Here is a 12,132-nt window from a genome sequence, read left to right as displayed (position 1 = left end):
ACAGTGGTCCAGAGACTGTGAACAAAATTTTGAGTGTTCTTTTTCTTCCCCAGCTTTATTAAGATGTAATTGACATGTAACATTGTGTAAGTTTAAGGTGTACAAGCTATTGGTTTGACAGACTTACGTGTTGCAAAATGATTACCAACATAGTGTTAGCTAATACCTCCATCACATCATATAATCGCCATTTCTTTTTGTGGGGAGAATGCTTAAGATCTACACTGTTACTAGCAACTTTCAAGTACATACTACAGTGTTACAAGATGAGTACGTTCTGGGGGTGTAATGTACAGCGTGTTGGTTGTAGTTTCTGACTGGAAGTCTACCCTTTGACCAACATTTCCCCTTTTCAATCACTCCCAGTCCCTGGTAACCACCGTTCTAGTCCCTGCTTCTATGAGTTCATCTTTTTTAGGGTCCACGTGTAAGTGCTGTCATACAGTATTTGTCTTGTCATACTTCACATAATGCCCTCAGGGTCCACCCGTGTTGTCACTAACGACAAGATGTCCTTCTTTCTTATGACTGAATAATGTTACTCTGTGTGTGTGTGTGTGTGCGCGCACACACACACACACACATCTTTATCCACTCATCCATTAACAGACGCTTAGGTTTTTCCATGTCTTGCCAATTATGAATAATTCTGCAGTGAACATGGGAATGCAGATAATCTCTGAGATCCTGTTTTCATTTCCTTTGGAAATGTACCCAGAAGTGGGACTGCTGGATCATATGGTAGTTCTCTTTTTAATGTTTTGAGGAAACTGCATACTGTTTTTCCATAGTGGCTGAGCCAGTTTACGTTTCCACCAATGGTACACAAGAGTTCCCTTTCCTCCGCTTCCTTGCCAAAACTTTTTCTCTTGTCTTTCTGATGGTAAGTGTTCTGACAGGTGTGGATGGTGTCTTGCTGTAGTTTAGTTTGCAATTCCCTGATAGTGCGCCATTTCACGTCCCTGTTGGCCACTGGTATGTCTTCTTTAGAAGAATGTCTATTCTCTTATTCTGCCATTTTTTATTCATATTACTTGCTTTTTGCTATTAAGTTGTATGAATTCTTAATCTACTTTGAATATTAACCCCTTGTCAGATACTTGACTCACAACTACTTTCTCCCACTATATAGGCTGCATCTTCATTTTGTTGATGGTTTTCTTTGCTGTGCAGAAGCTTTTTAATTTGCTGTAGTCTTACTTGTTAATTTTTGCTTTTATTGCCTTTGCTTTTGGTGTGAAATCTGAAAAATTATTGTTAAACTGATGTCAAGGAGTTTATTCCCCTATTTTTTTCTAGGAGTTACTGTTTCAGGTCTTGCATTCAAGTCTTCTTATCAATTTTAAGTTGATTTTTGCGTATGGTATAAGATAAGGGTCCAGTTTCCCCAGCACCATTTATTGAAAAGACTGTCTTTTCCCCATTGTGTGTTCTTGGCTCCTGAATTATAAATTAATTGACTGGATGTGCATGGGTTTATTTCTGGGCTCTCTGTTGTGTTCCATTGATCTGTGTGTCTGTTTTTATGCCAGTACCATATTGTTTTGATTACTGTAGCTTTATAGCACAGTTTGAAATCAGGGAGCATGATGCTTTCAGCTTTGTTCTTTGTTCTTAAGAAAAGGTTGCTTTAGCTATTTGAGGTCTTTTGTGGGTCTCTACAAATTTTAGGACTGGTTTTTCTATTTCTAATTGAAGAATGCCATTGAAATTTTGATAGGGATTGCACTGAAACTGTAGATCATTTGGGACAGTATGGACAGTTTAACAGTATTCTTCCACTCCATGCACATGGAATATCTTTACATTTATTTGTGTCTGAATTTCTTTCATCATTGTCTTGAAATTTTCAGTATATGGAGTTTTCACCTCCTTGGTTAAATTTATTCCTAAGTATTTTATTCTTTCTGATGCTGTTGTAAATGGGATTGCTTTCTTAATTTCTCTTTCTGGTAATTCACTGTTTGTGTATAAAATGCAACTGATTTTTGTATATTGATTTTGTATCCTGCAACTTTACTGAATTCATTTATTAAGTTTTGACAGTTTTTGGTGGAATTTTTAGAATTTATATATTATATATATATGTAAATATATAGACTATATGGATATAATAATCATACATAAAATACATAGACATATAGAATTATATGGACATAATTTTACTTCTTCTTTTCCAATTTGGATGCCTTTTATTTCTTTTTCTTACCTAATTGCTCTGACTAGGACCTCCAGTACTGGGTTGAATATGAGAGGTGAGAGTAGGCATCCTTATCTTATTCCTGATCTTAGAGGAAGAGCTTTCAGCTTTTTACCATTGAGTATATTAGCTGTGGACTTGTCATATATGGCCTTTATTGCGTTGAGGTACATTCTCTCTATACCCAGTTTGTTAAGAATTTTTAACATGAAAGAATGTTGAATTTTCTCAAATGCTTTCTCTATGTCTGTTGAGATGATCATGATTTTTTTCCCTTCATTCTGTTAATGTGGTTGTATCACACTGATTCACTTACAAATGTTGAACCATCTCTGCATCTGTGACATAAATCCCACTTGATCATGGTGTATGAGCCTTTTAATGTACTGTTGAATTTGGTTTTCTAATATTTCTGTGAGGATTTTTGTATCTATGTTTATCAGGGATATTGGCCTCTAATTTTGTTTTCTTATAATGTTTTTATCTGGTTTTGGTATCAAGGTAATGCTGGCCTCACAAAATTAGTTTAGAAGTATCCCCTCTGTCCTGTTTTTTTTTTGAAAGGGTTTGAAAATAATTGTTATTAATTCTTCTGTTTGGTAGAATTCATCAGTGAAACCATCAGCTCTTCTCTGTTGGGAGGTTTTTGATTACTGACTGAATCGATCTCCTCACTAATCATTGGTCTGTTCAGATTTTCTGTTTCTTCTTGATTCAGTCTTGGTCGGTTTGTTTCTAGGAATTTATCCATTTCTTCTAGGTTGTACAGTTTTTATTGGTGTATGATTGTTCATGGTACTTTCTTAAATTTTGAGTGTCTTACACAGGGTAATATTTCCCTTAAGAAGAATACTTTAAAAAAAAAAAAAGAACAAATAAAACCCCTTTTATGTAAAAAAAAAACAAACCACTTTTTATGTTAAAAAAAAAACTTACAATTGGTAAAAAAAAAACTTAAAAAAAATTAAGTGATATGTCACTCAGCATTATTTTGTTTCATTTGTTATCAGGGAATATAAATTGGGAAGGAGAACTGAGATCTGCTTAGAGCCCCTTCAGAAAGAAGAAAACCTGGGGTAAGACGGCCCGCCACACACACGTCTGGTCACAGTGGACGGTGTCTTTAAAAATGTAACAGCTTAGTAGTAAAGTGGGTTTTTTCACTGCTTCTAAGTAGTCTGGCAACTTAAAACAGATGATGTTCTAGAAATGTGTTTATATGTCTGGTGTTGAGCTCTTAGAACTCATTTTTCCATAAAAACAGTGAGAATTAATTTTTCAGTAAGCCTCAAATGCATATTGAACCCATGATGATCTTAAAGTGTAACCAAGACATTCATCCCCACTCTTGTCAGTGCAGAGTCTGTTGTCAAACTGATCAACAGGAGTGCCTGCCACTGTGCCCCCGGTCCTACTTTTTCATCCTGACATCACCCGACATCTTATACGCTTGCTGAATTAGTACTTACTCTGCCTCCTGCTACTGGAATGTAAGCTTTGTGAGAGCAAGCACTTGTTTTTTGGTCACTGCTGTATCCCCAGTACCTAGGACAGTGCCTTTGTCATCGTCAGGAATGACTCATTGAACAAAGAAGCACCCAAAGTTGTCCACAATCAGACCTTCCTGTTTTTTTTCATTTATAGGACGGTCTTTTATAAGATGCTTTTGCAGTATCACCAAATATTAAGATTCCTTCCATCTGATGTGGCATGATTATTCTTGCTGCCAGCCTGTTGTGTAATGACCTTCATTTAACCACACTGATTCATGAAAAGGCCTTCTCAGTGCAAATTGTATTACAGGAATAGTTTCCTGGAGGGGATTTTCTGGATCAAATGGTATAGATGTTTTAAACCTCTTAAAAATAAATTGTCAAATTCCTTTCCAGGTAAATGATACCAATTTATGTTCCCCCAGGCAGGGTATCTGAGTGTGTATTTTGCCTCACTCTCAGACCATCATTCAGTGTTGTCATTGTTTAAATATTCACTGAGTTGATAAATGAGAAATGGTTGTTTTGTCTCATTTGCTTCAGTACTTTGATTACTAGTAAGAGTGGGCATTTTTTTTTTACAGGCTTGTAAATCATTTGTATTTTGTGAGTGTGTGAATTATTTCATATATTTTGCCTCTTTTTAATGGGATCTTAGTAAAAAGTCTAAGAGCTCTACAGTGTAGGAGATACATATATATATATATGTTACATAATATCAATTGAGCGTTTGTTATATTTGTCATGAACAGTGTCCTTTGGAAGACCATGCTGTGCACTTAGTTAGACCCTCTTCCGTCTCTGACCAACCTCCATAGCGCTCTTGTCCCCCCTCAGTGAAGACTCTGGCTCCTCACTGTCCCCTTCACTGCAGCCTGTCACCTCCTTGGCAGCTCCCTCATCTGCACGGACCACCCTTTTGTATGCTCTGGCCTTGCTCTGACCTCACTCTGCTCAGCTCCGGACCCTCAGCTCCTCTCACTGACCCAGCAACACCCACACCTGACAGTCTCCGAGGTTCACTCCCACAAATCCCTTCTTGACCACAGTCCCCCTTTCAACCCAGTCTCCTAATTCACTAGGCCTTCACTCTCCCTGTATTGTCTGTTTCCTCCAATTGCATCACCCTTTCTTTTGATAAAAAACACCAATATAATAGAAATAGAGCGTTAAAATCACTCATCTCACCATCCTTAGAAACAAAATTTTCATTTCTTCTCTCTCTACCTTCCAGTTCTTATCTGTAGTCTGTTTCATGTCATATCTGTAACAGTCTCCATCCATCGCGATTTCTTCCCCACCTTCCTGAATGTTTCTCTTCTTCCTCTTCCTCCAAGAACCTCTTATCTGAGCTCTTCTCCTGCAAAGGCCTCCTTTGCTCCTGCAGCTCCTGCCATTCTCTCTCTCTTCCCAGCTCTAAGCTCTCAAATTCTTTTCCCTGGCTACTCAGTAACTCAGATTTTTAGTACCTAAAATAGCTTTTTTCCTGCCAGCTTCACAGCTTCTGGTTCTGAAATCAGCATGTCTGGGGAGTCGCCGTTGCAGGGAACCTGATCAGGCTGACCCAATTCCCTTTCCCCGCCGCAGGGCGGCCCTGCTGACTCTTCAGCCCTGCCTCCGATCCTCTTCCTTCCACACGCCACTGAGAAACTTTGTACCTCTTCAGCCTTGCCTGCTGCTCCCCGGGGGCCTCTGCCGTGAACTCAGAATGGGAGCTCACCTCCATTCTGGGTCAGGATTGAAGGAACCCAAAGTAAAGGTTTCCCACTAGCTAGCACTCAACAGGGTGTAGGGAAAATCTCTCCTTATAAAAACTGGAAGAGTCGCAGAGGGGAAGCTTTGCCCATCACCCTGCCATATTTATTGCATATCTCCCATTTTGTTTTAAATCTGACTTTCAACTGTTTTCTGGTGTAGCCCCCAGGACATGCTGCTGAGGACACAGATGCGCCTCCCTGGCAAGAGGGCATACGCCCTGCCCATGGACATGGTGTGGGACACTGCCCGAGGCTCGACGGCTGGCTCCCTGAGGCAGCGAGTGGCTGACTTCTATTCTCTCCCTGTGGAGAAGACTGAAATTGCCAAATACTTTCCTGAAAAGTTTGAGTGGCTTCCAGTATCCAGCTGGGTAAAGTTGTGGGGCTGTGTCACAGAAACTGGGCCTTACTGGCATAGTGTGTGGGTTAACTACAGGTTTTCACAGATAGGGAATTAAGTAAGAATTTGAGGTTGAGTTTTCTCGATTTAGATGTTTGATTTTTCTGTAGAATCAGCAAATTACCAAGAGGAAAAAGAAGAAAAAGCAAGATAATTTGCAGGGGGCGCCTTATTACTTGAAAGATGGCGATACTATTGGTGTTAAGGTAAGTTTTTAACAGCAAATTTACCACTTTGACAAAACACCAGGATCAATTAATTTTATAGAGAAGTTTTATTACATCTTCAAGGCATAGATAATCTCATTTTATATAAAATGAGAAAAAAGAGGGAAGGCCAGACAGTTCATTTTATGAGACCAATAGAACCTCAATACCAGAATCTTAATTTTGAGTCTAACTTGAATGAAAAATGCTTTTGCATGAAATTGCTTTAGAAGCTTTATCACTAAGTGTGTTGCTGAAGGTTTTGAGTAGGGACCTGCATGTGTGTTGCCGAAGGTTTTGAAAAGGCACCTGTATGAGTTAAGGTGTCTCCTTCCATTCCTAATTTGCTCTATGTTCTTTTTTTTTAATCATGAATGAGCACTGGATTTTTAATACTAAATTTTATTTTATGTTTTTTCTGCATCTGTTCAAATTAGCTGTTTGGTTTTCTTCTTCAATGTAGTAATGTAGCATTATTACATAAATGTATTCTTAACACTGAGCCATCCTTGCATTCCTTGGACAAACCTATTTTATTATCATACAGTAATATTTTTTGTATTAAGGGTTAAAATTTAATCATTGATTTAATTTCTATTTTAAAAAATTTAAAATTAATTTAAGAATAATTTATTGATATTAAATCATTGATTTATTTATTACTATATTATTTAATTATTTTATTTTGGCAGAGAGGGGGTAATTAGATTTATTCATTTTTAGAGGAGGTACTGAGGATTGAACCCAGGACCTCGTGCATACTAAGCATGCACTCTACCACTCGAGCTATATCCTCCCCCCTAAATTATTGATTTATCAGTAATTCTTGATTTAAGAATTTTTAACAGTAAGGAATAAGCATTCCCCCTTAATCACCACTTCAACATTGTACTAAAGAATGCGACCAATGTAACATGAACTTCCACCCTCCAGGATAAGTACATAAACAGAAATTCAAAAACAAGTCAAAGTCCAAAAGGAAACTATAACTGCTCTTATATGCAGTTTTTCTATGAAGGAGATTCACAGTCTGTACAGCTAAGCCATTAGCTCTGTTGAGAGAGTTCAAAAGGTTCTAAGATCAGTGTACATATAAAAGTACAAGGTACCTGGGAATACGTCAATGAGAAGACGTCTAAGACTCTTCTCGAGAGTGTTGTAAAAACATGGCGGCATTGAAGCTTCAGGGAGCTGTAGAGCCGCGTCGTGTCTTAGAAGGGGAGCCTTGGACTGTGAAGACAGCAGTATTCCCCACATCTGTAAATTCAGTCTTATCCCAGTGAAAAATCACATAGATAAGACTAAAGAGAATAAGTTGTGTGGAAGAGCAAAGGGCCAGAGAGCTAAGGTATTTTTCAAGGATAAGATCAGGGTATTGACTTACCAAGAATTAAGGCTGATTGCACAGCTGTGGTGACCGGGTGGCTTTGGGGCAGGGGAAGACTGAAAAAGAGCCCCAGAACAGAACCACACATGAAAGGAAACTCAACAGGTATATGAGGCAACGTTAAAAATGGATTATTCAGTAAATGATGCTGGGAGAACTGGTTGTCCATACAGGAAAAATTATAGTGATAATTCTGATTTCATGTTCATAAAGAGGGTCTCCAAATTTATGTAAGCTTCAGGCCCCATAAAATCTGTATCCACCTCTGCTCACATCTATATATATGAAGACTTAAATGTGAAAAGCAGTGATTTTCAACCTTTAGAAGAAAAATTTTAAGACTTAGGTTAAGAAGGATTTCTTACAATAAGAAACAAAAAGCATATCCATGAAGAAAAAGACCAGTAAACTTGAGTACGCTAACCCTCGAATGACACGAGTTTGAACTGTATACACGGGAGGAAGTACACGTGGTATGACACCACGGGCAGCTGGCTGAGTCCACAGATGTGGAAGCTCGGATACAGAGGGCAGACTCTGGGACGCGAGCGTCCGAGGATTTTGGTGTCCGTGGCAGGTCCAGGAACCGATCCCCTGTGGGTACTGAGGGATGACTGTACATTAAAAGTAAAAATTTCCGTTCATCAAAGGAAGCTATACAAAGTGAAAAGACAAGCCACCAATAGGAGAAGACACATGCAGGGATACAGCCAGCAAGGATTATTACCCAAAACATGTAAAGTCCTTCTACAGATGAGTTACAGAAAGGCAGGCTTTGCCCATCTCTCCCTGGCTGGGCAGCACCTGGCAGTTCTCAGAAAACTAAGTAACAAGCAGATGAAAAGATAGCTTCCCAGTAACCAGGGAACCCAGAGATGGAGCAGTGAGCTGCTGTCCCGGCCAGACCCTCAGGCCCCGGGCGGCACCAGGAGTGCCAACCAGCACGAGGGCTCTGGAGGGCAGCGGGCCAGAGTTAGCGCAGGTGCCCGTACAACGCATCCGCGTGATTCCTCCCTAGGCACGAGCCCCAGGGACTGCCGTGTGTGGGGAGATGTACGGAAACACGCACTTCATGAAGTGCTATTTGTAACCGCATAAATCAGAAAGGACTTAAATGTCAGACAGGGACTAGATAAAACAGGGAAAGAAAGTACCAATACGGTGGTGTAGAACACAGCAGTTTTAAAATGAAGAAGCCAGAGCTACAGTGTCAACATGAACATGCATCCAAATACTTGGATGTTGTTCTGTGTTGAAAAAGAAAACACAGAATGACCATTTCTCGAAAGTACAAAAGCGTGTAAAATGCTGAGGGCCGTGTTCTTGTGTCGCCATCAAGTAGAGACGAAGAAGGAACAAAGCCCTCCCCTCCGTGGACTGCTTACCTGGAGCCGGGGGGAGAGCCAGCAACAGAACCTGTGTTTTTACCTTGAAAAATAAAGCAAATATGGTAAAAGATTAATACTGTTAATATGTTAACTTTCAGTGAGCATTTTACATTCGCCAAACACCATCCATGTATATACATTTAACTCTGTTTTCCCTCATGAAAACCATGGCAGGTCGATGCCATCTGAGCTGAGGAGAGGGAGGCGTGGGGATGATGTGACTGGCATGTCCGTGGACGGAGCCACTGTGCCCACCACCTGCATGAGAACACGGGTGTCTGTCCCATGGTCTCCACGTTTCTCTGATTTTGTCATGTTTCACAGTTTTAAAAAGCACATCATACACAACATACTGAAATAAATATATTTATCATGCATCATCATTGGAGCAGAGGTGATAATGTGGCACTTTTCTTACCTGAGAGCGGAGAGAGAGCAGGACCTCCTGCAGCTCCAGCGCTGACTCCCAAACCCGCACGGGGCCATTTCTAACACGGGTCCCGCAAGCCTCAGAAGCCTTTCTGCGACCTACGTTTTCCTTCTGAGTTGTTTCCTCACGGTTAACGTCCTGATGAGTTAACACTGAGCCGTGAGGGGAGCAGCCGGAGTTGATGGTGAATCGCATCCTCTCTGATGCCAGGTCTGGGGGAGGCGCAGGCCTGGTCCTCGGGAGAGCAGAGCCAGCGTCCTGTGTCTGTGCAGCCCCCGGGGGAAAGCTGCAGGGAAGCGCCCGGCACAGCCGGGAAGTGCGGGTGCAAGTGGCGGGGGAGCACACGGCCCGTGTTCCCAGCCAGGCGGGGTCCAACAGGCCCGGCTGCGGAAGGTCTGCCTGCATCCTCGCCTCCCTGCAGGGCCCCTTTGCTCGCTTGCTCAGTGGCAGGTCTGTGGTCCCAAGGCAGAGATCAGACGCCTAAAACGTAACTTCTCTTAAGCTCTTCCTGCCACTCAGTTTGGTTTTCATCAAACATTAGAATGTCTCCTATCCGTTGTTCTAACTTACGTAAACTTCTGTTATCTTAGGTAATTTTTTACATACATCTTTTTAAAATATAGGCTAAAAAGATGACTGAAAACATTGCTCATTATTTTGAAATGCAGAATCTCCTGGTTGAAGACGACGATGATTTCAGCACAGTCAGAGATGACATTGCAAGAGAAAAGCAGAAGCAGCTTGCTGTGGGGAAGAAGAGGTACATTGGGGTCCTCGCCCACGTGACAGTCCACCCAGCCTCCAGGAGCCCCTCCTCACTCACTCAGCGCCTGGCCCTGCAGACAGGACTCCCCTCTGCTGCCCGCTGTTGTCTTCCCAGGATCTCCCCATCTGCTCCTGGAGGGCTCCCTGGGCCCCTCCCCGAGCTCCAGTCTGTTCTCACCTCCTCAGGGACCCTGATCCTTCACTCCTCCATCTCCCACGCTCAGCCCCCACCATAATCTGGTCTTTTCCTTCAGACACCAACCCCCACTTCAGGTCCCATGCAGCTCCTGCTGTCACTTCCCATCACTCCCCCTCCATTCTCTCCCAGCAGTCAGCCAGGTCGCCAGTCCAGTGACTCTGTCCCTCAGCCCGTTGAGCCTGCCCCCCACCCCCCAGCCTCCATCCCAGGCAGCTTCTGGTTAGGATCCTCTTTCCTCACTCTGTCACTTGGCCGTGGGTGGGCTTACTCCTTCCTCTTCTGTACACCGTCCCCCTCCCCGGCCTGCAGGCCACATACACCTAGCAGAATGTTCTGGAACATTCGACCAATACTGATACTTCAGACTCTGCATGCCGGACCTGACTCCCACCACTGCGGTCCCTGTTGTCATCCTGACACAGGCCACACAGGGGCGTTGTGGTCGTCCTTAGCTGTTCCCACCTCCATCCCTGAAGTCTTGCGTCCTAAGCCGGCCTTGCCCCGTTCTCACTGCTTCTGGCCTGGTGGACTTTCTTTTCTTACCCAGGTTACCGCAGTAGCCTTCCCTGCTCACCTCTGACCTGTAACCTTCCTCTCCTCCCGCCTGTGTATCTCAGGGCCGACGTGGCATGCACTGGGTGACAGCAGCACGCGGACATGCCCTCTGCCACCGGGGGCGCCTGGCGTGTGGGATGAGGAAGAGGGCCAGGGCGGGGGGGCGTCACCTGGTGTGTGCGCGTGTAACGGTTTTGACTGGAGCTGGATGTTAGACATGAGCGTCTGTGAACGTTATACTCTGATTTGGAAACAGGAAAGATTGCTCCGCCATGAGACATTGTCGCTCAGCCGATCAGAAAAGCACCCCCGTGTGACCCGCAGTGCAGGGCGGGCAGGGGAGTCCGCCGTGGGGAGGGTGGACGTGAGGCCCCAGGGGGCAGCATGGAAATAACCTGTCTTGATTGCAGACATGCATCTCTGTGGCCTGTTCTGACTTGACCCCTAAAGGTTGGAATGAACTTGGGAGTCACTCCAGACTCCTCGACCAGGCGGGCCCCAGTGTCTGGAATGCAAGTCTGTGACGGCCTCTGTGTCTCCTGCAGCCAAGAAGCCCTGCATGTGCAGAGCAGCGATGCCGCCTCCGGCGCAGAGACGCTTGCCCGGCCCCGGGGACCAGAAGCTTCCCTCTCCATCCACGTTGGGAGTTTCAGATAGCAGCGGGGCCCGGGAGCGGGCCTGTTGGTGCCTGCCTCGTGCAGCACGGACTTCACACCTCTGCCTTGTCACGAGCACGGGCGTTTCGTCTCAGACCGGGCAAGTACACTTGTCACCCAGCCCTGTGGCACGTCCCCCGCGGCCAGCCCTGGCCTGGCCATTCCTCACAGGTGCCAGCCCGACCCCCGTCTCTGTAAGAAAATGGACTAGCTTTGTTTTAATTGCAGGCGCGGGCAGAATGGCACTGCTGACCTCTGACCAGCCTGCCCTTTAATATACACGTGTCCCACTCTGTTTTTCTTTCTTATGCTGTTCAGGTGACTTTTTCCGTCTCTGACCAAAATCTGACAACTCAGCTCATGCCGTGGGCCGGCCAGGCTTACGGTGTGACATAAGCGGGAGTCTGGGTCCCCAGGGTGCATGTTTCTTTCCCCTTTGGTCTGAGTTAAAACTGTGATTCTAAGCGTTGGCTCTGTTTCCGGGATGAGGAGACCGGCGGGGCACCTCTGAAGTCAGTACCTGCTGCCGGCGAGGACGCCGGGTGTGGCGGCAGCTCCGAGGCCCTGCCCGAGCCGCGCCGTCTGAGCGGACCGTCCCCGCGGCGGCGCCCACTCGCGGGGCCTGCCCTGTCCCGGAGCCTGACGGGGAGGCAGGGTCACGGCAGGCCAGCAGGGCGGGCTTGGGGCTGGTCCTGG

The 12,132-nt window shown here is 44.3% G+C and overlaps 1 protein-coding gene across 2 annotated transcripts in view; it reads left to right on the top strand.

The window, feature by feature from the left end:
• Nucleotides 1–11,744, top strand: part of USP40 (ubiquitin specific peptidase 40) — a 72,883-nt gene extending 61,139 nt beyond the window's left edge. For both annotated transcript variants that reach the window (XM_072961863.1, XM_072961862.1), the window contains 5 exons: nt 3,211–3,276; nt 5,611–5,821; nt 5,961–6,056; nt 9,930–10,021; nt 11,326–11,744. In XM_072961863.1, coding sequence (XP_072817964.1) covers nt 3,211–3,276; nt 5,611–5,821; nt 5,961–6,056; nt 9,930–10,021; nt 11,326–11,437 — 577 coding nt within the window. In that variant the 3' untranslated portion in view covers nt 11,438–11,744. The remainder of the gene's footprint in view (nt 1–3,210; nt 3,277–5,610; nt 5,822–5,960; nt 6,057–9,929; nt 10,022–11,325) is intronic.
• The last annotated feature ends 388 nt before the right edge of the window (nt 11,745–12,132 follow it).

Source organism: Vicugna pacos, chromosome 5 (assembly GCF_048564905.1).
Source record: "Vicugna pacos chromosome 5, VicPac4, whole genome shotgun sequence".
NCBI lineage: Eukaryota > Metazoa > Chordata > Mammalia > Artiodactyla > Camelidae > Vicugna > Vicugna pacos.
This window is presented reverse-complemented; position numbering and strand designations above follow the sequence as displayed.